This window comes from Dermochelys coriacea, chromosome 11, assembly GCF_009764565.3.
Source record: "Dermochelys coriacea isolate rDerCor1 chromosome 11, rDerCor1.pri.v4, whole genome shotgun sequence".
Classification (NCBI taxonomy): domain Eukaryota; kingdom Metazoa; phylum Chordata; order Testudines; family Dermochelyidae; genus Dermochelys; species Dermochelys coriacea.
In genome coordinates, this window is record NC_050078.2 from 59987725 (window position 1) to 60013511 (window position 25787).

General features: G+C 43.1%; 1 protein-coding gene across 2 annotated transcripts in view; it reads left to right on the top strand.

The window, feature by feature from the left end:
• LOC119863686 (aldehyde oxidase 1-like) overlaps positions 1 to 25787 on the top strand; it is an 88223-nt gene that overhangs the window by 59351 nt on the left and 3085 nt on the right. For both annotated transcript variants that reach the window (XM_038422439.2, XM_043505555.1), the window contains 11 exons: positions 71 to 157; positions 1767 to 1958; positions 2483 to 2710; positions 5530 to 5625; positions 11695 to 11823; positions 13184 to 13258; positions 19768 to 19820; positions 20926 to 21040; positions 21729 to 21794; positions 22659 to 22847; positions 25620 to 25787. In XM_038422439.2, the coding sequence (XP_038278367.2) occupies positions 71 to 157; positions 1767 to 1958; positions 2483 to 2710; positions 5530 to 5625; positions 11695 to 11823; positions 13184 to 13258; positions 19768 to 19820; positions 20926 to 21040; positions 21729 to 21794; positions 22659 to 22847; positions 25620 to 25787 (1398 nt within the window). The remainder of the gene's footprint in view (positions 1 to 70; positions 158 to 1766; positions 1959 to 2482; positions 2711 to 5529; positions 5626 to 11694; positions 11824 to 13183; positions 13259 to 19767; positions 19821 to 20925; positions 21041 to 21728; positions 21795 to 22658; positions 22848 to 25619) is intronic.

The following is a 25787-nucleotide window of genomic DNA, read 5'->3' on the forward strand; positions in this document are numbered from 1 at the left end:
TGTGGTGGGACAAGTAAAGAGTAGTTCAAGGACTGAACAAGTCTAAGATATCTATATTAATCCATTTTAGGTTGGCTTCATGAATGATGGTAGGATCATGGCTGCAGATGCCAAATACTATATTAATGGAGGATGCACGCCTGATGACTCTATTCTGGTAAGGGTTTTATAAAGGGGCAGATTTTCTAGTCATAACATGGGAGGAATTGTTTGCTGGAAACATTGTGGAAGGTCAGGTTCCTTGGCTCACTTCTTGTAGGATTGTCCTTCTAGCCTGTGGTGTTGGGATTCTGAGTATGTGTCAAAAGACCCCCATAAGAGAAACCACCTCTCCTGACCTAGCTCAGTGTTTCCTTTTGGCATTTCCCTACACATTCTCTTAATGGAATATTACTCAGAGTTAGGTTCAAGTTATGGTGGTAACTAATAGTCTATTCCCCACAAATGTCCAGTGCCCCACAGTCTGCACAATCATTTTATGGCCACAGGGAATCTGGAAGGTTCTGACAATGGGAAAATCTCCATAGTGCTTAGAATATTAAAAACTACCTGAGATTGCCAGCAGTCTTTCACTCACACTCAGCAGGATAATTCTGCATTTTCCAAACTTCAGTCCTCACACAGATACTACTCAGACCTCCTCCTTTCCCCATCGTCCCCCAGTTGTACATTTGAATTCATATACCTGTTACCGCTGACTATATAGATAGATAAACACCACACCCAGTAGCAATTCAGTTCTTAGAGACCAGTTGTCCCATTGGATATATATGCGCCATTTCTGCTGATATCAATAGGAGTTATTTGCACAACCAAAGCCAAAATTTGCCCCTGGGGCATTAAGGTTACCTATATTCTGTGAATAATGTTTTAATTTATCATCATATTGAAAGTTTCATTATAGCAAAGTTAAGATTGCAGTATCTTCTCTGTGATTGGAGTGCAGTAATATCTTTCAAGAATATTAGTATTAAAAACAAACCCTTATGCTTTAGAAACGCAGGAAATGCAGAACTATGATTACACTTCTCTACACTTCATGTGGGGGAACCAACAGTCCCTAGTTATGCATTAAACTAAAACAGTTAATCATTTTTTTTAAAGGTAGAGTTTAATCAACTACATTTTGGTGCTGAGATTAGAACCCAGCCTGGACAGTCCAGTAAACAAAGGTTTCTCTCTTGTGGGATTTGGGTTTTTTTTTTTTCAGGTTTGTAGAAAAATAAACAAATACGAAAACAAAAACCAAAATTAGAAGACTTTTGTAGTGGTGGCTTCTTTGAGAAATGAGCCTTAACTCTACACATCCTTAGATCCCTTTGTCCAGTTCATTTCAAATTATGTGGAAAATTTTTGCTTCAGGCCCAGATCTAACCTACAGTTTTTTAGATTTATATGAATTTTTGTAAATGTTTAGACTTAGGCCAAAATCAGGCTTATAATGGAATTTCATTTGCAGCCTTAACTATGGAGCGGCTATTGTAGCTCATTAATTATATATCAACTGCTATTGTGTCTACTATGTTCCTTGCATATGCTATCTGGGAAATGTAGATGTAATGAGTGTAGGGCATTCTTGTTACATGTGATGTATAGAAACTTTAAAAATAAAAAAATAAAAGCTTAAAATACTCTTCTATTGTCCGAATTGTCTCAAGTCCAAGTCTTTTTCTCTAAGAGGAGGAATATTTACTAGTTTAAATGTGAATGTAATTTTAAAGGAAGAGCTGTTCTGATGTTTAGCTGTACTTGTTCCCATACTCAAGGTAGCAGAGATAGTCTTACTAAAAATGGATAATGCTTACAAGATTCCCAACCTGCGGTGCTGCAGTCGCGCCTGCAAGACTAACTTGCCGTCAAACACAGCATTTCGAGGTTTTGGTTTCCCACAGTCAGGACTGATTACAGAATCCTGGATAACAGCCATTGCAGCCAAAAGTGATTTATCACCAGAAAAGGTAAGGAAAAAGGATTATTAGCATTGAAATGAAACAGTTTATTTTTCTTTACTCTTTTGTACTGTACAACCTGTGTTAAAGTGTGGCCCACACAATGAAATATTTGAGAACTCCTGGGTTGGCTGACTAGCTAGAACTAATCATTTACAAGTCTCGAGTTGACTACAAAGTATTTGTTGCTATTAGTTACTCTTGATTTTGTGACTGGTCACCTGAGTCACATGTATTTTGTCTGTTTCCAGGTTGAATGACTAAAATATTTTAAAGATGAGAGTAACAAAACAAAACACTGTGGGTATAACTTTCTGGATGAAATTGTGCTAAAATTTTAAAATTTTTCCCACTCAGAGTTTGACTGCTTTCAAAAATGAATATGACCCCACTGTCATGCTTTATCCAACTTGTCATGATTAATCCTGAAAATACTCAAGAATACATTTTGCTTACTATTTGACCGCTAATCCCAAAAGTAGCAATCTGCTTTTATGAAGATGGTACAATCTGGGTTAATTCTCCTGTTTCAGGTTAGGGAAATAAACATGTACAAAGAAACTGAACAAATATGCTACATTCAAGAGCTTGATCCAGAGAACCTGGTAAGGTGTTGGAATGAATGTATGGAGAAGTCTGAATACTACAGCAGGAAAACAGCTGTGGAAGAATTTAACAAGCAAAATTACTGGAAGAAGAAGGGGATTGCCATTATTCCCATGAAGTTTCCATTTGGCTTGTGCACACGTTTTCTAAGTCAGGTCAGTTGGCTTTAAAGCAGCTTTAAAAATGCTGACTAACACAATGGCCTAAGCCTTTCACTCTTGTAAGGCTAGATTTTACCTAGTTTAGATAACAAAAAATATACCGTAACTTTAATCCCAGATGAATACTTGTCCACATCCTAACACCTGTTATCCATGGGCTGCATCAGCTTCTTAGTCACTTCCAGGTGCAATCAAAGGTGTTAATTTTGATCTGTAAAGCCCATGTAGTTTGGGCCATGGCTAGCTTCCCTGTAACATACTACATAGGATAAGAACAGATGAAGGACTCTTACTAACAGTGTCTCAGTTTAAGTTTTTGGGTACTGAAGGCAGGACGTTGTCTTCAAAGTGTTCTCACCTCTAGAATTTGCTCCCCCTGAACCCAAGCCTGTTGAACTTTGGGCACTAGGGAAAGCTGCTTTTTCATACTTATCAGTTGCAGGTCATGGGGGATAAGTGTTAGGAAGAGAGTTGGAGGAGGATATTTAATTCATATTGATGACTTGTGTGGTATGTTTAATGTTGGGGATGTGTTCAGTGCTAGTTCGATAAGCACTTTTTATACATTGAAAAATAAATCAATCCACAAGGTGACAGAATGTCACACCCAATTTGCAGCCTCTCCTCAACATTTTACTCACAGGGTCTATTGCAGACTGTGATGCAGTTTATGGCTGAGTTGTGGGGGTTGGAAGGAAACCCCATTCAGGACTCAACTGGCTCTGACCAGTGCTGTCAATCTATCCAATTCATGGCTCCCCAAAAAGTCCAGAGGCTTGAAAACATTAACAAGAGAGAAAATAGAACTTGCAGCAATGCTTTTATATAAACATCTGTCACAGGGTGACACTGGCCCTTTAAGAGGCCAGTCAGCTGACACCCATTTAGGCTTCAGAGAGCACCTGAACACTAGAGGGGAGAAGACCAGATGAGCTGGAGATCTGGTGAGTCAGATCCAGAGAAATGTCTGAGAAAGCAGAGCAATAAAAGCAGCAGGTGGCAGCTGCCTGGGAGAGACAAGGACACTGCAGAGAACAGAAAGGTTTCCAGTCCCTACCTGGGAATAGAGAGGAATTGGCTAGGAGACCAGCAGAGGGGCCAGTCCCAGGAGACAGAAAAGGGCTAAAAGCTAGGAGACCAGCAGAGGAGTTGGCCTGCTAATCTTCCTGAGCCATACAGCCAGCGTCAGGAGGCTGAAAAGGGCTGAATCATTGGACTGTGTGTTGGGTAGAAGAATCATAAGACCGGTCACACTCAGGTGGATGGCTGGGAGTGTGGGGCTCTGGAACAAGGACAGAAAGGAACTGAGAACCAAGTGCTGGTGGACTCGTGTGGATGACCTGGAAGTGATGTTCCTGGAGAGAGGAATGGAAAATCACTGTACCTTGATATGTTTTACTGTGGGAATTAAGAGAACAGTTTTACCATGAAGGGTCTTACATGTACATGAATAAATTATGCCCAGAGGTGAGACTTTGAATTTGACAGTGAGAAAGACTGTTCTTTTTATGACTAGTCTAAGGGGAATCTGAGGAAGGCACACTTGATATGTGGCAACCTGCTACAGGAGGGCGTGCCAGATAGGGGGATGCCTTATTAAAACATATAATTGGTATGCAAAAATGTGATGACTCTATCCGTTTTTAGAAATGACTAGACAATGTAGCTGGAAGGGGTTGCAAGTGCTTTGGAGAATAGGATTATAATTCAAAATGATCTGGACAAACTGGAGAAATGGTCTGAAGTAAATACAATGAAATTCAATAAGGACAAATGCAAAGTACTCCACTTGGGAAGGAACAATCTGTCGCACACATACAAAATGGGAAATGACTGCCTAGGAAGGAGTCCTGTGGAAAGGAATCTGGGGGTCATAGTGGACCACGAGCTAAATATGAGTCAACAGTGTAACGCTGTTTCCAAAAAAGCGAACATTGTTCTGGGATGTATTAGCAGGAGTGTTGTAAGCAAGACAGGAGAAGTAATTCTTCTGTTATACTCTGCGCGGATTAGACCTCAGCGGGAGTATTGTGTCCAGTTCTGGGCACCACATTTCAGGAAGGATGTGGACAACTTGGAGAGAGTCCAGAGAAGAGCAACAAAAATGATTAAAGGTCTAAAAAAATGACCTATGGGGGAAGTTTGAAAAAATTGGGTTTGTTTGGTCTGGAAAAGAGAAGACTGAGAGGGGACATAACAGTTTTCAAGTATGTAAAAGGTTGTTACAAGGAGGAGGAAGAAAATGTTTTTCTTAACCTCTGAGGATAGGACAAGAAGCAATGGGCTTAAATTGCAGCAAGTGTGGTTTAGGTTGGACATTAGGAGAAACTTCCTAATTGTCAGTGGTTAAGCACTGCAATAAATTGCATAGGGAGGTTGTGAAATCTCCATCATTGGAGATTTTTAAGAGCATGTTAGACAAACACCTGTCAGGGATGGTCGAGGTAATACTTAGTCCTGCCATGAGTGCAGGAGACTGGACTAGATGACCTCTCAAGGTCCCTTCCAGTTCTATGATTCTATGTAGTTCAGTTTCTTTCCTTGTGTTCCTAACATCATGAGAAACAAACCTCCATAAACTGATATCTCCTCACTTGAAGTTTAATGTAGAGACAGAGCTGATACTGGAATTCCAAATGGCCTTTGATTCTGTCTCGGTAGATAAGGTTATAGCATCTAAAATCACAATTCACTTCAAGGCGCCATCCTTTCTGCTTTTGATGCATTGCCCCATGTTAAATGCAGATCCTTTTTCCGTTAAATCATAGGGTAGTAACAGCACTCAATGGTCCATTTCTGCGCTCTCTCTTTAGGCTGCTGCTCTGGTTCATATCTATATGGATGGTTCTGTGCTTCTAACTCATGGTGGAATTGAAATGGGACAAGGCATTCACACCAAAATGATCCAGGTACCAAAATCAAATATTAGCCATGTGCTAAATACGTACTATGGACAAACACTGCTAAACAGATGTTTAGTTATTGGAAAAGCTGTAGCAAGACTATGAAACAGATAGTGAACACAGATAGAGACAAATTCTTCTCTGGCATAACTCTATTGACATCAACAGAGTTATGGCAGCAGAGAAAAGTCCCTTATTCTGGCAGGCAAACAGGCCCTGTGTATGTGAGCTGCTCCCATAGCCAGCTTTGTTAAGGGCCACAGTGGGAGCAGGCAGAGAAGACTAATAGCTTACAAGAACCACCTTATTATTACTATTACTTATTTGTATTACAGTAATGCCTGGAGGCTGCGGTCAGTGTTGGGCCCCTTTTTGTTGGGCTCTGTACAAACTTGTCGTATAATGCAGTCATTGCCACATGGAGCACGTCAACTATATAGACAAAACAGACAAAAGGAATGCAGCAGAACTCTTATTCTATTAACCAATTGGGGATTGAGGAGTTCATAAGATCAAAAAATTAATACAATTGAACATCTCAAAATTACAGCAGGTACAATGCATAAGTTAATAAATTAACTCTGTTGGTAGTGTACATAACAAATGGTAATAAATTCATACAGTGTTTTTTATTTTTTTTGTATGAGAGAATTGCGCATCTTTTCTCACCAAATCTCTGTCTTTTCAATCCAGTGCTGCTGCTTGAATGTTGGCTGAAGGATTGAAGTCACATTAGGTAGCAGAAAGATGATTTTGGCAGCAGAAAAATGATTCATATAACCTGTTGGTCTTCGAGTATTGTCCCTCTGGGTGCTCCACTCTAGGTGTGTATGCACCCCATGTTCCTCAGATCCAAGATTTTAGGTAGCAGTGTTCGTTCCGACCGCACATGTGGCCCATGCAGCCTTTTGCCCTGCACCATAGCCATATAGAGCTGCATAGGTGAACCACCCTCAGTTCTTCTTTGAGTAGTGTTCCTATAGGTGCTCCACTGTAGGTGTGTTTGTGTCCCTGTGCTGCTGATCGGAGACCTTTGGTAGCAGTGTCCGTTAGGCCTGCACATGCACTGTCTCTCCTCGTGCTGCCCCACGAGGCTAGCCAGAGCACGTGGCCTTAACCCCCTTCAGTTTCTTCTCAACCACGCTGACTAGAGAAAGAGCTATTCACAGTCCACTAGGACTATTACACTAATCTCATTTCTATAGTTAATTAGCCTCCTAGTTTGTAGTGAGCCAGAAGAGGTAGTTTCGCAGTACTCCTCCCAAGCTCCATATGGTGCTCATTACCAACAGAGCCCAAGGATATACTCACAGATGGCCCCACCACTACCATCTTGGTATGCCCACCCATGGGTGACACCACCACTCCAGTGGCCATATTGGGACCCTTGGGTGGCACAACACCAATAAGCCTCTCAAGCTTTGAGCCTCGCCCAGGAACCTTGGAGCATCCAAGGCTTTGGAACCACCTCAAGACATAGAGAAACAGGAAGCCGGTACTGAGGAGGAAGTGACACCAAGAACCGTATACTCCTCCTCTGCAGACGAAGCCATCAGGCCTCTTCCACCATCTTTGGCAGACGACTTTCGTCTCTTCCAGGAGCTGGCGAAGAAGATGGCAGAAACACTGCAGATACCATTGGAAAAAGTCAAGAACACCCACCATCAATTCCTTGACATCATCCACTCTTCATCCTCCTCAAAGATCGCCCTCCTGGTTAATGAGACCATGTTAGACCCGACAAAGACAGTGTGGCAAATCTCAGGATCGATGGCGCCAACCTGCAAGCAAGCTGACAAAAATTACTACGTCCCTGCCAAGGAATCTGAATTCCTATTTTCCCACCTATCACCCAGCTCCGATGTGGGTGGACTCCATCTCAACTCCTGTAGCTCACAACACCAGTCAAGGGCTACTCCCTACAATAGGGATTGGAAGTGCCTTGACCTTTTCGGCAGAAAAGCATACTCCTCAGGCATCCTACAATTCTGTATTGCCAACTGTCAGCCCCTCATGGTGAAATATGATTATATAAAACTGAATGACTTTATTGAGAAAATTACAGAAGCATATAACAACTCATTTAAGGCCATTATCCAGGAGGTCCAGTTAGCGCCAAAGATATCACTGTAATCTGCCCTCAACGCAGCCGACACAGCAACTAGGTCCATCTCTTCTTCCGGCATCATGGCTCCTTTTGTTGGGTTTCCCAAAGGAAGTACAGTCCATGGTTAAGCACCTTCCATTTGAGGGCATGAAGCTCTTGGCTGAGAAGACTGATGCCTCCCTTCATACCCTGGGGGACTGCAGGGCTACCCTCCATTCACTGGGTAGCTATATACTGGGACAAAAGAGACAATTTAATCCCCAATTCCAGCATAGATCAAACACGCCTCAGTACCAACCTCAGTGCCACTACAAGCCACAAAGAAAGAAAGGGAAATTCCCTAAACGCAAACCATCTGACCCACAATCTTCATCTCAGCCCTCTATGTCTAAGCTGTTTTGATGGACAGGTCAAGGTACTCTCCCCAACTGACACAGCCAACCATCATTCCACACCCATTTGGCCACTGATTGGCAGCACTCTGCAATGCCTGGGAATACATAATTTCAGACCAATGGGTCCTAGAGATCTTTTGAGCTGGGTACTCCATCCATTTTACCTCCTTACCTCCCTGCACAACACCCTTCCGCATCCCTCTTCAGGGACCCTTCTCACAAGAGTTTACTATGAATAGAAAAAGATTGCTTCCTCCAGTTAGGAGCCATAGAACCAGTACCTCAGCATCTATGAGACAAGGGGTTCTACTCTTGTTATTTCCTAATACCCAGAAAGAAGGGAGGTTGGAGACCCACACTAGACCTCAGCTCTCAACAAGTTCATCGAGGCTCAAAAATTCAAGGTGGTCACCTTATCAATGATCATTCCAACGTTGGAACAGGAAGACTGGTTTACAGTCTTTTTTCAGGATGCCTATTTTCATATCTCAATCCTACTGGCTCACAAATTTCTCAGATTCACTCTGGGACATGACCATTAAAAATACAGAGTGCTCCCCTCTGGGATTATCAGCCCCAAAAGTATTTTCCAAGATTCTCTCAGTGGTGTCCGCTCATTTATGTTCTCAAGGGATAATGATCTACTTTTACCTAGATGATTGTCTCCTCACAGCCTGGTCTCCTCAAAAGGCTCACCAGGTCAGTGAAGCTACAATATACTTGTTTACAGATCAACACCCAGAAGTCAACCTCACTCCAGTGCAACGCCTGGAATTCATAGGGACTGACCTCGATTTGTTACAGGCCAAAGCCTTCTTACCTCAACACAGGTTCCTATCCTTAGTCACACTCTTAGACACCATTCAAAGCAGCACCCAAATACCAGACTGGCTCTGCTCCAACTCTTGGGGCATATGGCAGCAGGCATGGCGGTAATAGCACATGCCAAATTTCACATGCGATGCCTCCAAATGTGGTTCAGCTCAGTTTACAGAACCAATAAGGACAGGCTGGAAAAATCCCTATCAGCACCCACCAGGATCAAAAACACCTTACACTGGTGGAAGGATCCAGCTAACGTTTGCAAAAGAATCCCATTCACACAAACATCACCATCATTGCTCCTCACCACTGATGCATCACTCAGAGGTGGGGCACGCATCTAAATGGCCTCACAATACAAGGCAAATGGTCACCTGTGGAGATATCCCTCCACATCAATCACTCAAGTCAGGAATGCCTGCGCCTATTTCCTGCTGCTGATCACAGGATCACATACAAAAATCCTAACAGACAACATAGCCTGTATGTACTACATCAGTCGGCAGAGGGGAGCCAAGCCACGTCCCCCACACCTATGCACAGAAGCTATGAGGCTATGGAACTGGTGCATCTCACACAATGTCATACTGTCCACGGCTTACCTCCCCGGCAGACAAAACTCAATAGCGGACAGTCTCAGTCACAAATTCCCACAGGACCATGAGGTGGAGATACACCCAATAATGCTTCACAACCTATTCAGATGATGGGGGATACCATCCACAGACCTGTTCGCAACTCACCTGAACAAGAAATATCCACATTACTGCTCTAAAGCGAGGATGGGACAACACTCCCTGGGCAACGCTCCTGTTCAGCCTTTTTTAAGGAAAAGGTCATGTTGCAACTGCATCCCAAGTTCTTACCAAAGGTATCCTTAGACTTCCGGGTAAACCAACCTATCCAGCTTCAGTTTTCTTCCCTAAGCCACACCAGGATAAAGAAGATGAGGCATTACATATACTTGATGTCAGGAGGGTATTAGCCTTTTACCTAGACAGAACTAAGTCCTTTAGAAAATTTCCCAGATTGTTTCTCTCCATTGTGGACAGAACTAAGGGATCTCCAACTTCCAAATAAAGACTGGCTGTCTGGCTGCATTACCTATTGTTATCAGTCTCATGATATTCAATCTCTTTCTAGAGTATTAACTCACTCCACAAGATCCCTTTCTACTTCATTAGCCTTTCTTAAGAGCATTCCTGTACAGAAATATGTAGAGCCTTGACTTGGACCTCCATTCAGACCTTTTCTGAACACTATACAGTTACTCGTGTCTCAGCTTCTGATGCCATGTTTGTCTCTTCTGTGCTATATTCAGCCTTAGACTCAACTCCAAAACCTATCCCTCCATAGAGGGCACTGCTCAGTAGCGATAGAATCATAGAATATCAGGGTTAGAAGGGACCTCAGGAGGTCATCTAGTCCAACCCCCTGCTCAAAGCAGGACCAATTCCCAATTTTTGCCCCAGATCCCTCCATGGCCCCCTCAAGGATTGAACTCACAACCCTGGGTTTATCAGGCCAATGTTCAAACCACTAAGCTATCCCTCCCCTGACAAAGTGTGGCGTACCTACAGGGACACTACTGAAAGAAGAAGAGAAGGTTACTCACCCTGTGCAGTAACTGTGGTTCTTCAAGATGTGTCCCTGTGGATGCTCCACTACCTGCCCTCCTACCCTCTGCTTTGAGTTCTTTGCCATGGAGTTCCTCAGCAGAGAAAAAACTGAAGGCAGTTCACCTGCACAGCTGTATATGGCCACGGTGCAGAGCATGGGGCTGCATGGGGCACATGCGTGAGCTGAATGGACACTACTACCTAAAATCTATGATCTGAGGCTGATGGGGCACATGCGCACTTAGAGTGGAGCACCGATAGGCACACACATAACCTTCTCTTCCTAAGATCGATGTTCATAAAATTGGGGTTCTACTGTATTGTTATCCACATTTTACTGACTGGGAACTGAGGCACAGAGAGACACTGGGTACATCTGTGCAGCAAAAAAAAACTGTGGTAGCAAGTCTCAGAGCCCAGGTCAACTGACCTGGGCTTGCACTGTGGGGCTAAAAGTAGCAGTTCAGGCTCAAACCAAAATGGGGGTCTCAGCCAGAGCCCGAGCATCTACATTATTATTTTCAGACCTGCAACACAAGCCCAAGTCAATTGGCCTGGACTCTTAATACTTGCTGCCACAGTTTTTTGGAGTATTTTGTTTATTTTTAACTATATAGCACACCCTAATGACTTGTCTAGGATCACACAGGAAGTTTGTAACAGAATCAGGATTTGAACTCAGCTCTACAGAGACTCAGTCTAGTGCTTTAACCACAAGATCATCATTCCTCTGTTCCACTTTACCCCTGCAGACACAGCAATGTGATTACAATTGGAAATGGAAGGCTCTGGAGCAAGAATATCTAATTTCTTTATTAGATCAAATCCATAACCTAGTGTCTAAGGGTACGTTTACACAGCAAAGAAAAACCCACGGCTGGCCCATGCCAGCCAACTCGGGCTTGCAGGGCTTGTGCTGTGGGACTGTTTCATTGCTTTGTAGACTTTCAGGCACGGGCTGGAGCCTAGGCTCTGGGACCTCGCACCCTGCAGGGTCCTAGTGAAAATGAAACAGCCCAAGTCCTGGGTTTTTCTTTGCTGTGTAGACATACCTTTTGAAGGCTGATATTATTGAAATGTTCAGAAATGTGTGTTTCAAATGGAATGAGGGTATGTTCATTCCCCACCCCAGGTTGCCAGCCGGGAATTAAAGATCCCCATGTCGAGTATTCATATTTGTGAAACAAGCACAACAACTGTTCCTAATGCTTGTGCTTCAGTAGCATCTGCTGGAACTGATGTCAATGGAATGGCAGTAAAGGTAAAGGGTAATATTTGTCTACCAGTGAACTCTTAAAAGCCCCCATTCATCAAGGTATTTAAGCATGTGCCTAATTTTACACACATGAGCAGTTCCACAGATCTTGAAATTACCTCTCGTGTGGCTATTGCAGGTGGCCACTAAGAATATGAAACATTGCTTCTTGATGAATTCCAAACTCTTTGATATGTTGTGGTTTGGGGTTTCCAGAACAGAACCCAAAGCTCCCCAAAAAGGCTTAAGGTTTTTTTACTAAACACTCACTGCATATAATGGAGGCCTCTTATCTCTCCTGTGATGAAGTGGGCAAATCAGTTCTTAAAGACCTGGCACTGACCATGTGCTAGTTCACACTAATCCCAGACATTATTTTAAGGTTTGAGTCAATTTTAAATAAACAAATCTTCCCTACCTCTCTCTCATCCTTCCGCATCTTCCTTAAATCAAGACTCTTAATTTCCTCCCTGTTTTTTCATGAAAGAATAACAGGCCTAGCTGATCTTTGGTTTCTCTACTAGGCACAGGCCTCTTGTTTTTTATATTAAAACTTGCACATTTTTTAAGCTTCTCTGTTACAATGGAGCAGTGTGTCTGGGTGGTAATTTTATTGGGAAGCCTGACAGTGGTGGCAGATTTGGAGGCAGAAACTTGGTTAGTCCCAGGAGAGAGACTTAAGATCTCATGAGTGTTTGATTCCTTGATCCAAAGGTGGGGTGGGAAGAGTGGGTATCACATGAGCTCCGGAGTAAGGGATGACTCAGAGGCCTGAAGGAGGCCTGGTTGTGCAGATCTAGGAGCAGAAGAGAACGATCTGGTTTGGGGAGAGATGGGACCTCTGTTCTACTACTTCCATTGAGATTTGGATGAGCATAAGGACCTCCAGGTGTTTATCTAAACTGATCGACCCGCTGGAGTGTTTCAGGGTCACCCATCTCTAGTAGTGGCCTTACCAATTAGCTAGATTAATCTATTTTCATATAAATATTAAAAATGTGTGGCCCACAAGAACTGGAGTCAGGAACAAACTCGATCCTCCCCTTCCCCAGGATTTGAGGCTTTTCCTTCAAATTCACTGAGGAGGTAGCATGTTTGGGTGGCTATAGACAGTTAGGAAGTGATAAGAGCCTCAAAAGAAACTGATTCACCATCCTTCTCTAAGTGGAAGACAGATGATGGGTTCCTCAGAAAAAAGGGGTCTAAGGAATTAAATGAGGAGTAATGATTTCTAGAAGTAAATGAGATGTCTTCTCTGCTGATAGTTCCTCCACTATGACAAAAAATATGTTGAATATTATTAAATACTGACAAATACCTATTTCTCTACTTTTGCATTCTTTTCCCCAACTCTTTTCTTCACCAGGATGCTTGCCAGACTCTCTTGAGACGCCTGGAGCCCATCATTAGCAAGAACCCGAAAGGTACCTGGAATGATTGGGTAAGAGGCACTTTTGTATCAGGGTGAAAAATCAAATGGGTATGAATTATATTAAAAAAAATAGAGCATAAGCTTTCGTGAGCTACAGCTCACTTCATCGGATGCATTTGGTGGAAAAAACAGAGGAGAGATTTATATACACACACACAGAGAACATGAAACAATGGGTTTATCATACACACTGTAAGGAGAGTGATCACTTAAGATAAGCCATCACCAACAGCAGGGGGGGGAAGGAGGAAAACCTTTCATGGTGACAAGCAAGGTAGGCTAATTCCAGCAGTTAACAAGAATATCAGAGGAACAGTGGGGGGTGGGGTGGGAGGGAGAAATACCATGGGGAAATAGTTTTACTTTGTGTAATGACTCATCCATTCCCAGTCTCTATTCAAGCCTAAGTTAATTGTATCACCAGCAACCACACACCACACAACAGAACCACTAACCCAGGAACCTATCCTTGCAACAAAGCCCGTTGCCAACTCTGTCCACATATCTATTCAGGGGATACCATCATAGGGCCTAATCACATCAGCCACACTATCAAAGGCTCGTTCACCTGCGCATCTACCAATGTGATATATGCCATCATGTGCCAGCAATGCCCCTCTGCCATGTACATTGGCCAAACTGGACAGTCTCTACGTAAAAGAATGAATGGACACAAATCAGACGTCAAGAATTATAACATTCAAAAACCAGTTGGAGAACACTTCAATCTCTCTGGTCACTCGATCACAGACCTAAGAGTGGCTATACTTCAACAAAAAAGCTTCAAAAACAGACTCCAACGAGAGACTGCTGAATTGGAATTAATTTGCAAACTGGATACAATTAACTTAGGCTTGAATAGAGACTGGGAATGGATGAGTCATTACACAAAGTAAAACTATTTCCCCATGGTATTTCTCCCTCCCACCCCACCCCCCACTGTTCCTCTGATATTCTTGTTAACTGCTGGAATTAGCCTACCTTGCTTGTCACCATGAAAGGTTTTCCTCCTTCCCCCCCCTGCTGTTGGTGATGGCTTATCTTAAGTGATCACTCTCCTTACAGTGTGTATGATAAACCCATTGTTTCATGTTCTCTGTGTGTGTGTATATAAATCTCTCCTCTGTTTTTTCCACCAAATGCATCCGATGAAGTGAGCTGTAGCTCACGAAAGCTTATGCTCTAATAAATTTGTTAGTCTTTAAGGTGCCACAAGTACTCCTTTTCTTTTTGCGAATACAGACTAACACGGCTGCTACTCTGAAACCTGTGATTAAAAAAAATGTGCATGTACATAGCAATTTGGGGGGGGGGGTGTATAATATTTTTCTCTCACCTCTTTCTATGGTAATCTCTTACCAGCTGGATAAAAGCTGCTGCACAGAGCACAGCTTGGCCAGAGCAGATTTGTTTGGGTGGGTCCCTCCCCATATATAGTGAGCTGCTAAAATACATGGTATTGGCAGTACTGAAATCTTGAACATGCAGCAAACATCACGCACAGCCTCTGGCATGTAAGCTGCTACTTGAATTGTACAACCGGATGACACTAGCCAGTATCTCCAGTCCTAGACACAACCCTAGGAACCTCCATCTTGCAGTGTCCAGTTATGCCCGCTGGACACTGCAAGCTAATATGAGTTTGCCAATTTAACAAAGAAATTGATCTGTACCAGGTTTGTTATCTCAAGGGGAGTCTCTGACACGCTTCAAACCAAATGCACTGCTTCAGGTAGAATAAATAAACAGATTTATTAACTATAAAGATAGATTTTAAGAGATTATAAATCAAAACATAACAAGTCAAATTTGGTCAAATGAAATAAAAGCAAAACACATTCTAAGTTGATCTTAACACTTTCAGTGCCCTTACAAACTTAGATGCTTCTCACCACAGGCTGTCTGGTTGCTCTTCAGCCAGGCTCTCCCCTTTGATCAGCGCTTCAGTTGCTGGGTGTGGTGTCTGAAGATGTAGGTGGAAGAGAGAGGCAAACATCTCTTCCTTTTATCATGTTCTTTCTTCCCTCTTGGCTTTGCCCCCCCCTTCAGAGTCAGGTGAGCATTATCTCATCGCAGTCCCAAACTGACCAAAGGAAGGGGGGTGACTCACTCGAGAGTCCAACAGATCCTTTGTTGCTGCCTAGGCCAGTGTTCATTGTTCCTGTGAGGCTGGGCTGGGTTTGTCCCATACATGCCCTGATGAGGTGTGAACTGCCCCTCTGCTCCTGGGGAGTTTTTTTCTGGGTTTGGTTTAAGCCATGAGGATACATTTTCAGCCTCATAACTATATACATGAAATTACAACCTATAACATTATTGTAACAACAATTACTATAACATCACTATAACCACAATACTCAGTGCATCATGAGCCTTCCGAAGACACCTAACATGACAAACTTGCATTAGATATCAGTCTTTTTACAAGGATAAACATGAGGGTGCTGGGTGTTCCCCTGAGATACAGAGTGTCACAACAGTGTCAAAAAACTATTGATAGGAATAAAACACCAGTTGAGGCTCACTTAGACCTGTAGTATGCTAGAATCACATTTTGCCCTGCTAAAAAGCCGCCTTTACATAGGATGAGCCCTCTGTTATTTGTATTATCATAGTATCTAGGAGCCCTAACTATGGACCTGGGCCCTACTGTGCAGATACTATGCAAACACAAAACATAGAGACGGACCCTACCACAAAGAGCTCTGTCTAATTGGTCCAAACAAATCTGATGAAGTGGTTAGGTCTCAATCCTGTATGCACATGCTAAAGCCCATGGATTTCATTGGGTCTCTGTATGATCCCAAGGGGCAGCCCTGAAGGAACAACCTGCGGTATCAGGTCTTTCATCTGTGACCACCCTCAATCTGAGTGGGACCAGTCTCTTGAATGGTTGTCCAAATATCCCACTGGGAGGGGGTCCCAGATCATTATTTAGATGCCTCAGTGGGATTTGAATCACCTATTAGAGGGGTAGTGTAGCAGGGTGGTCACCTGCTCCGGCCCTGAAGGGGTTAAAATAGCCCTGGGGAAAGGGCTGCCCCAGAGAGCCAATAGGTTAGGCTGACTGGGGGGAAGCAGCCACAGCTGGGGCAATGCCCCAATCAGGCAGCAGCTGGCCCTATAAAAGGGCTGCTAGCCAGGTGCTTAGGCAGTCTCTCTCCAGCCTTAGAGGGAAATGGACCTGGCTGTCTGAGAGCTGAGCAGGGTGCCTGAGTGGTGTAGGGCTGGAGAGCCCCCAGTCTGCAGGCCTTGCTAAAGGCTGGGAAAGGTACTAGGGTTGCATAGGTGCAGCCCAGGGTTAGGCAAAGGCAGCAGGTCCAAACCCCCCTTGCTGATGATGAGTGGTGTACAGGCTGCAGTCTGCCCCAGTTAGTGGGAGCTAGATAGTGACTGACAGTAGCTGCTGAGGCAAGGAGGGGTTTGAGGGTGGGGGTTCCCCTTGGAGTGTAAACTGAGTGTGGGGGTACTGCCAGGGGGAAGCACTCCAGGGTAAAGGGTCATGGGGTCTGGGAGAGACATGGGGGCCAGCAGCAGGTGAGACACCGGTCTGCAGAGGTCTCTCTGGGCTGGAAGAGCTAATTCCCAGGATGACTAGCAGGAGGTGAGTCGTCGCCCCGCTACAAGTAGTCAATTATTGTTTTGTCAAGATCCAGACTCCAGCGAAGATAATGGGGGGAGGGGGAAAGTAAAGATTTCAGAGTCTGTTCAAAAGCATCTGGCGGTCCACCTACTTACTACCCCAGCAGTTGAGAATCAGTCCTTTGGTGCAGAGCTGTAAATGTGGCCTAAATATTAAAATCCTATTGTTTATGCAGTGCTGCATGATGATTTAAAGGCTAACAAAAATGACAATCCCTGCCTGTGATACAGCATGGCCAGAGGGCAGCAGGAGAGTGTTAGAAGGAAGCCTTATTCCCTGTAGAGGAAGAAAGTTTGCTATAGATTAATTACAGCACCTGAAGCCACTCACCTAATTTAAAAAACCTCTGCTTCAATCAGACAAGTGGAGGAGTTGAAGCAGAGTGGTTTGGTGTTGGCGCAGAGGAGAACTTGGAGAAGTGCTGTGGTGAGCTAAGGAGACCAAGACCCTAGGTAAAGGGACACCTGGCTTGTGCAGAGGGAGGGCAGGAAGCCCTACAAGCTGAAGGTCAGGAGAGAGAAGTAGCCCACGGGAAGGAACCGCTAGTTCAAGTGGTTTACCACTTCCCTAGGGCCCCTGGGCTGGGACCCAGAGTAGAGGGTGGGTCCGGGACCCTCCCTTGCCACTGCTCTCCTCTAGGACACTGGTGGGGCAGTTAATAACTAACTAAAAGAAGGTTGAGGGGAGATTGATTGCTCTCTATAAATATATCAGAGGGATAAATATAGGAGAGGGAGAGGAATTATTTAAGCTCAGCACCAATGTGGACACAAGAACAAATGGGTATAAACTGGCCACCAGGAAGTTTAGACTTGAAATCATCCTTTTAACCATCAGAGGAGTGAAGTTTTGGAATAACCTTCCAAGGGAAGCAGTGGGGGCAAAAGATCTATCTGGTTTTAAGATTCTACTCGATAAGTTTATGGAGGAGATGGTATGATGGGATAATGGGATTTTCGTAAGTAATTGATCTTTAAATATTCAGGGTAAATATGCCAAATCCCCTGAGATGGGATATTAGATGGATGGGATCTGATTTACTATAGAAAATTCTTTCCTGGGTATCTGGCTGGTGAATCTTGCCCATGTGCTCAGGGTTTGGCTGATTGCCGTGTTTGGGGTCGGGAGGGAGTTTTCCTCCAGGGCAGATTGGAGAGGCCCTGGAGGTTTTTTTGCCTTCCTCTGTAGCATGGGGCATGGTTGACTGGAGGGAGGCTTCTCTGCTCCTTGAAGTTTTGAACCATGATTTGAGGACTTCAATAGCTCAGACATGGGTGAGGTTTTTCATAGGAGTGGTGGGTGACATTCTGTGGCCTGCGCTGTGCAGGAGGTCGGACTAGATGATCAGAGTGGTCCCTTCTGACCTTAGTATCTATGAATCTAATAGCCAGTTCAGGGGCAAGAAATGGTGCCCCTTCCCCCAGGAAGAGAGCGCGAGACCAATCATAGTAGTGCCAGCAATTTGCCACACTGCCCTTGAGGTACTTGCAGTCCCAACACACAGATGTTCCCTCTTAAAGGATTACCATAATTACTCTACAAAATGTTTTAAAGTTTGCCAACTATTCTTATTAATAGAGAATAACAGTGGAACACCTGTAGCAATGCTGTAAGCATAACTGACCCTTACATATGTGAGGAGTAAATCAGTTTGCACTGACTAATGCTGTTCTAGTGATTGTCAAATTAATTTTAATTTAATTTAGATTATCAGGAATGACTGACATCAAAAAAATGCTGACCCATGCAGAAAAGAAGCTGCTTTGCCTCTTGTAAAGTTGATAAACTGATTAGTTTCAAAAACATATTTGACATGTAAATTAAGCAAATCTGATATGAGAATTGCTGAGATGGAGCAAATCTAGAAGCTCACCCTCACTGCTGGAATCACTTGCATAACTGCACTTCAGAGCATTTTTTTTTTTTTCCTAAAAAGTGGTGGTTGGTTTTTTTGTTTTGTTTCTTTTCCCTCTATCTTATCAACCAGATCTGCTCAGTTTCCAAATAGACACTTTTCTGACTATCAGCACTACAAACTCAACCTGAAATGTGAAAGTAAAGTTGGATCCTTTCTGGCTGCCATGTTGCCAACAGTAAAGATTCTACAAGTAGAGCTGTGAGAACAAGTCTGATGCTTATATGTGAACCAAATCAAATCCAGTTCACTCTTCCAAAGCTATGTTGGCTCTGCAGCATTAAAACCCCAGTTCAGCAGAGCATATAAGCATGTGTATAAATCTATCCCTATTCAGAAAACCCTATAAGCACATGCTTAAATTTAAACAGATTTAAGCCCCATTGAAGTCAATAGGATTCAACCATGTGCCTAAAGTTAAGCACATGTTTAAGTGCTTGGCTGACTCAGGCCCTCATTCAACAGTTCATCCTAACTGCTGTCACTGATATTTTTAGTCCATAATATAAGGAATTATGGCTGAATAAAAACAAGGAGAATCTCTGTTTGGCAAACTGCCATTTTCCATATATTAAAGCTCAAACTTGAATCAAGTATCTGGGAGCTGCACATGTCTGACTCCCCTTAAGGTTGACTGAACTTCTGCGAGCTCCCCAGGAGGGAAGTGTTCCTGAACATGTGAGCAGGATTTTCCAGCTGCTGTATTTACATGCATGTTTGCCTGTAGGGGCTTGAGTTAGAACTAGAATCATGGTTTGCAGTTTTCAGAGAACTTACTCAGCATTTGCCTAGTCTCCCAGAGCAAAAAAAATGGAGCTGGTGGCAGAGAGAATCATCAGACATTACCATAGCACTCTTCAGTTCTTTAGCATTTTCTTGTAGTTTGATTTTTAAATAAATAGGTGTATGTTTAACTCCTTCCCAGGTGATAGGATTACCAATAATTGTTGTATTCTACAGGTTAAAGAAGCATTTGAACAGAGCATTAATCTTTCAGCTACAGGTTACTTCAGGTAACAAACTTAACTTTCAAAAGGACCAAAAATATTTAAGTAAAGCTGAGGCATATATCAGCAATATGATGAAAGTGTGAATTTAATAAGTAACTCATGAAGATAGTTAATAGCTCAAAGTGGGACTGGATAGACTGGACTTGACAGGCATTTTTTTTAGCTCATAGTCTCATGTAATCAACAGATCTGCTCCTTTAGAGGAATGCTATAATTTTGGCAGCAGCACATTGTGCCCACGAAATGAGGTGTCCAGCTACTGCTGCAAGGAGCACTAGGTTCCCCAGAGGAAGTGTAGCACTCACTCATTTACCTAACCATGGTACTCGCATCATGGATCTCACAACCGGCTGAGCTCATAGTTGAGGATGTGAGCCAGATGTATGTATTGTGTGCACCTCCCTACCAATGAAGGATTACTCCCTATTGTACCTTTCCTATTGTTGGGTTGGTTTCTTTGGGTATAGTTTTAAGTGTGCCAAACAAGAAGGCTTCCACCACTTACCTTGAGAAACTATCCCACAGTCTCATAGATCTCATGGTGAAGGTTCCCTGATGTTCAACTGATCTCTTCCCTTCGTTAATTCCATTCCATTTCACGTAGTTATTGCCTGCTTAGACCTTCCTAAATATTTCTTCCCTTCTTAGGCTAACACTGCTATTTTAAAGACCATCATCTTGCTCCTCTTAGTCACTGCTTAGCTAAGATCTGCATTTTTAGCTCTTTACATCTTTCCTTGTAAATTAAACTTTCCTATGCTCTGACCATTTTATTTCTCTTCTCTACTTCACTCATTTGTCATTGGCTATGTAATTGTTACTTTAAACTTGTCTTTTATACATGATTTACATTACAATCTCTGTTGGAAATCTGCTGGGATTTGGTTGCCTATCAGAATTTTTAGATTGGAGCAGTTTATCATACTCGTGGCCAGAACTTAATTGACTTTAATGGAGCTAAACCAGCAGGGTATCTGTCCCAGTATTTTGGGTTTAATTTCACATAGTTTTGAACTCTTATTTGCTCTGTCACTTTATTGGTGTAACACACAGATTAATAAAACTGACTAAAAGCCATGCTTCCCATGGACTGTGTTGCTTCCCCCAGAGGCTATGAGGCTAACATGGATTGGGAGAAAGGGGAAGGCCATCCATTTACGTATTTTATTTTCGGAGCTGCTTGTTCGGAGGTTGAAATTGACTGCCTTACAGGCGATCACAAGGTAACCAGTGAATGTCACTAAAGCTCATAAATAGTACAGTGAGGTTCCACCAGAACTTCCCATTTTGCCTGATGTCCCAACAATCATATAATTTGTGCATTGGTAAATCACCTGGCTTTGTACTAACATACATTTACCAATTGATGTAAATAACTAGCAATTACAGTTAGAGCAGAATGAAAAATGTGCACAAGTAACTAAAATATAATCTTATTTTTGCTAGATTTGTGAAAATATTATATGTGCAGATTTGGTGATATAGCAGACAGTGTTGCAGGCAGTATTTGCCTTTTCTCTTGGCACCTGCAGTCTGCCAAATTGTATTGTAGCTCTGTATTAAATTTCCAATCTCCTGACCAGCTAGTCACCCCACCTGGCCTAGTCTCCTGACATTTTAAGGGCCCACTCCAGCAACACTTCCCACTTCCTCCTGTGAAAAGTCCCACTGGAAGCTTTAAATACAATGAGTTAAAGCCTGCAGTCCTCGTATTGGCTAAATTCCCATTAAGAATGAATGTGTTTACCTGAGGAAGGGCTGCACAGTAATAGGTCAGTTTTTGTATGTTCTGAAAGAGATTCTAGACAAACATGTCTTGTCCCACTGGATTAAGCCTCTGACCCTTAGCGCTTCCTCATCCATCCACCCGTATATCTGTCACCACAATGTATGTTTGTATTTTATTGGTAGAACATCCGAACAAACATTGTTATGGATACTGGATGCAGCATAAATCCAGCTGTGGATATAGGACAGGTATGTGGCAGAATTTCTTATTCTTTTCATGTTGTGCTAGTTGCTGTTTGTATTGACGAGTGTCCATTCATTCATCTACCATTAACATCTTATCAGCCCATGTTATAGATAATAAATCCTGGACCTACTGAAGTCAATGTGAGTTTTGCTATTGACTCCATTGGAATCGGGATTTTACCTAGTGTCACCTTGTGGTACTGCCCATCTACACCACTGTGTTCATCACTTGTGTAGTTTCACACACTGGGCTAGACCCAAGTTTCCAAGCTCTCCTCCACTTTATGACCAGGCCCCCTTCCTCATAGCATGTGAATGCTTCTCCCCACTGCACCCCTCTGATCCATTGTTTCAGCCCCTCTGATTGGCATTTCTTCATGTGGCAGTGTCCTATGAGCTAGGAGTGTGAATCCCAGCTTGTGTACACATATTCACACTAGCTTAATGATAGGACAAGTGTATATAGTAGTGTAGCTGTGGTAGCACAGGTAGCAGCAGCAGCACCTCTTAGCCGTGCCAAGTAGAAACCTGCCTGAACCCTCCCTGTCGGTACATACTCAATGTCACCACTGCTGCTACCTGTGCTATACTATTTATAATTGTGCTAGCTCTCATCAAGATTGTGTGCATGTGTACACACAATCTAAGAATCGCACCCCTATCTTCTAGTGTAGATGTAGACTGGACTTGGGCAGTGCAGGTGAGAAAGAAGAGAGCTTTCTGCTTCCCAGCAGCTCAAAAGGAAAGCCCTGAAACCCAATAGCCTAATAGGAAGGAGAATGCTGTCCAGAGAGAGGGTAATTGTCAATGTTGTATACATTTTGCCTCATAAGAAAAGATACAGTGCTTATAATTTCTCACTCTCAGATTGAAGGTGCCTTTGTTCAGGGCATTGGACTTTATACAATGGAGGAGTTAAAATACTCCCCAGAAGGCGTCTTGTACACTCGGGGCCCGGATCAGTATAAAATCCCTGCAATCTGTGACATCCCAGAACAGTTCAGTGTTTCCTTGCTGTCATCCTCACAAAATCCTTATGCCATCTACTCATCCAAGGTAAGCAAGTGAAACCTGGGGCTTGATTTCTCTATCACCTGTGCTAGAGTAAATTGGGAGTAATTCCATTAAAGTCAAAAGGTATGCAGGTATAAAACCCCTGTAAGTGAAAAGAGACTTGGGCTTCTGTTGGGTTACGTTTTAAACAGATCTCCACATCATTATGTTTACAAATACAGGTTTCAGAGTAGCAGCCGTGTTAGTCTGTATTCGCAAAAAGAAAAGGAGTACTTGTGGCACCTTAGAGACTAACAAATTTATTAGAGCATAAGCTTTCGTGAGCTACAGCTCACTTCATCGGATGCATTTGGTGGAAAAAACAGAGGAGAGATTTACACACACACACACACACACACAGAGAACATGAAACAATGGGTTTATCATACACACTGTAAGGAGAGTGATCACTTAAGATAAGCCATCACCAGCAGCGGGCGGGGGGGAGGGGGGAAAGAGGAAAACCTTTCATGGTGACAAGCAAGGTAGGCTAATTCCAGCAGTTAACAAGAATATCAGAGGAACAGTGGGGGGTGGGGTGGGGTGGAGGGGAGAAATAGTTTTACTGGGAATGGATGAGTCATTACACAAAGTAAAACTATTTCTCCCCTCCACCCCCCCCCCCCCCCCACTGTTCCTCTGATATTCTTGTTAACTGCTGGAATTAGCCTACCTTGCTTGTCACCATGAAAGGTTTTCCTCTTTCCCCCCTCCCCCCCGCCCGCTGCTGGTGATGGCTTATCTTAAGTGATCACTCTCCTTACAGTGTGTATGATAAACCCATTGTTTCATGTTCTCTCTGTGTGTGTATATAAATCTCTCCTCTGTCTTTTCCACCAAATGCATCCGATGAAGTGAGCTGTAGCTCACGAAAGCTTATGCTCTAATAAATTTACAAATACAGTAGAAGCTGCAATCTGGGATATTTCTGCTCTTCCATCGTAGCTGCCTATTGATGATTTTAGAGTTTGACAAGTGGACTGGAACTTCTAGTATAAACATCCTCACGCTTTCAAGCTAAATTTAAAGCCATGACTTTAGAGTGTAGTAACAGTCTGAAACATAAGAGAAAGTGACTAAAATTAGACACAATATTACTAGTTAGTTCAGTTAGTCAATATAGGCTCCTTAGCTACCTTTTTTTTGCTAGCAATAAATACACTGATTTACACCAGCTGAGGATCAGTTTACACCAGCTAGGGGCCTAGCCCATTGAATATACACATAAGCAAGATGTAGGGGATACTGCCCAATTCAAGTGCATTGGGCATCATGTCTTCAATTGCCTAGGCCATTAGGGATGTAATGCAGTCAATCAAACAAAAGCTTCAGAATAAAGACATTTAAAGCAGAAGGATATTGTAGAACAATAGTTCCTTCTAAAAATTATTTTCAAATAGTCCTGATGAAATATTTGGAAAGAAAATTCCAGATCAAAATGAAATTACCCAGGGTGCAGTTGATCTAGAGCGGCTTTTAACACCAGTCTTCAAAGTCAGCATACAAAACCTGTTTATCCCACTTTATGCATACAACTCATATAGCTAATTTTAAAATAATCATTGGTGAATAAAACATGCTTGTGTTACCTTGCCTGAAAAGTAAGCATCTTTCAATCCTGAAAAATGGTTGTCCATTTCTTATAGAGGTGGGCTAAAGCTGTAAAATGGAGATCCAGATTAGTGTTTCAGGAGTGTTTTGGAGCCTGAGCTTTAGAAAGGTCAGTTAGAGATACAATAATGGCCAACTGAGAAATCCAGATCTCAGTCCTGATGAAGATGCTCAAACTCCCAGCATTTAGGAGCATCTAGATCTGGGGATTAGATTTGACCTGAGATAGAAATAAGGCCAACTATGAAATTTGCATCTGAATCAGATTGAGGAGGGCATTCAGTGCTGTTCACATGCAGGGTTTGGTCTCAGCTCTAGTTTTAATGGTTCATTTCAGTTTTATCTACCAACCTTTTTTTTTTTTTTTTACCAAATTGATTTTCTTTTCAGTTTGAAATCCTGCACAAGTGAGAAATGTCCTAAAATTTATAGCTGGCATTTGAAACTAGCCCTTGCAGATCTCTGCAGTCAGCCAGCCAGCAGCTGAAAACCTGCATTGTAAACCCAGTTCTGGGGAATCTGGGCTTATGGACTCAGATTTTCCAAGTCCCACACCTGAGCATCCACTCTCCATTGTAAACCCGGGTTTACAGTTGCTGGACCTGGATCTCACAGCCATGCCAACATGTCCATACAGCACTATGCAGGCCTTCTGACTTGGATCTGTGGAATGCATCCAATGAAGTGAGCTGTAGCTCACGAAAGCTTATGCTCAAATTTGTTAGTCTCTAAGGTGCCACAAGTACTCCTTTTCTTTTTTTGGCTTCAGCTGTGTCCCACTGCAAAATAAAAGGGCTTGGATCTGAGTCTCAGTGGGACTTGGACTCTGACACCACCCCCCACACCACCGTCAAGGTCCTAGGGCCTGGGTCCTGAATGCTTGCTAACCTGGATCATACAGATTTGTGTGTGGGTGGTTGGGGGAGTTGGGGTCAAACCCAAGTCTGAGCCCAGGTTTCCAGTGCATTGTAGACATACACAGTATGTTCTGATCCTTCTTCCATTGAATCAGTGGAAAACTTTCATTCTCTCCTCTGGTAGAGGATCAGGCCCTATGTAAATCAGTAGTTTGTAAAAGGTTTTCACCTATCACTGATATTAATAAGACACTTCCTCTTTTAATTAGTTCATAAAGTAAATGTGTCTGCCTTTGTTCCCTGTCAGGGGATGGGCGAGGCAGGGCTGTTCCTGGGATGTTCTGTGTTCTTTGCTATCTGGGATGCAGTGGCCGCTGTGCGGAAGGAAAGAGGATTAACCAGGACCTTCACACTGAACAGCCCTCTGACTTCTGAGAGGATTCGAATGGCCTGTGCCGATCAGTTTACTGAGATG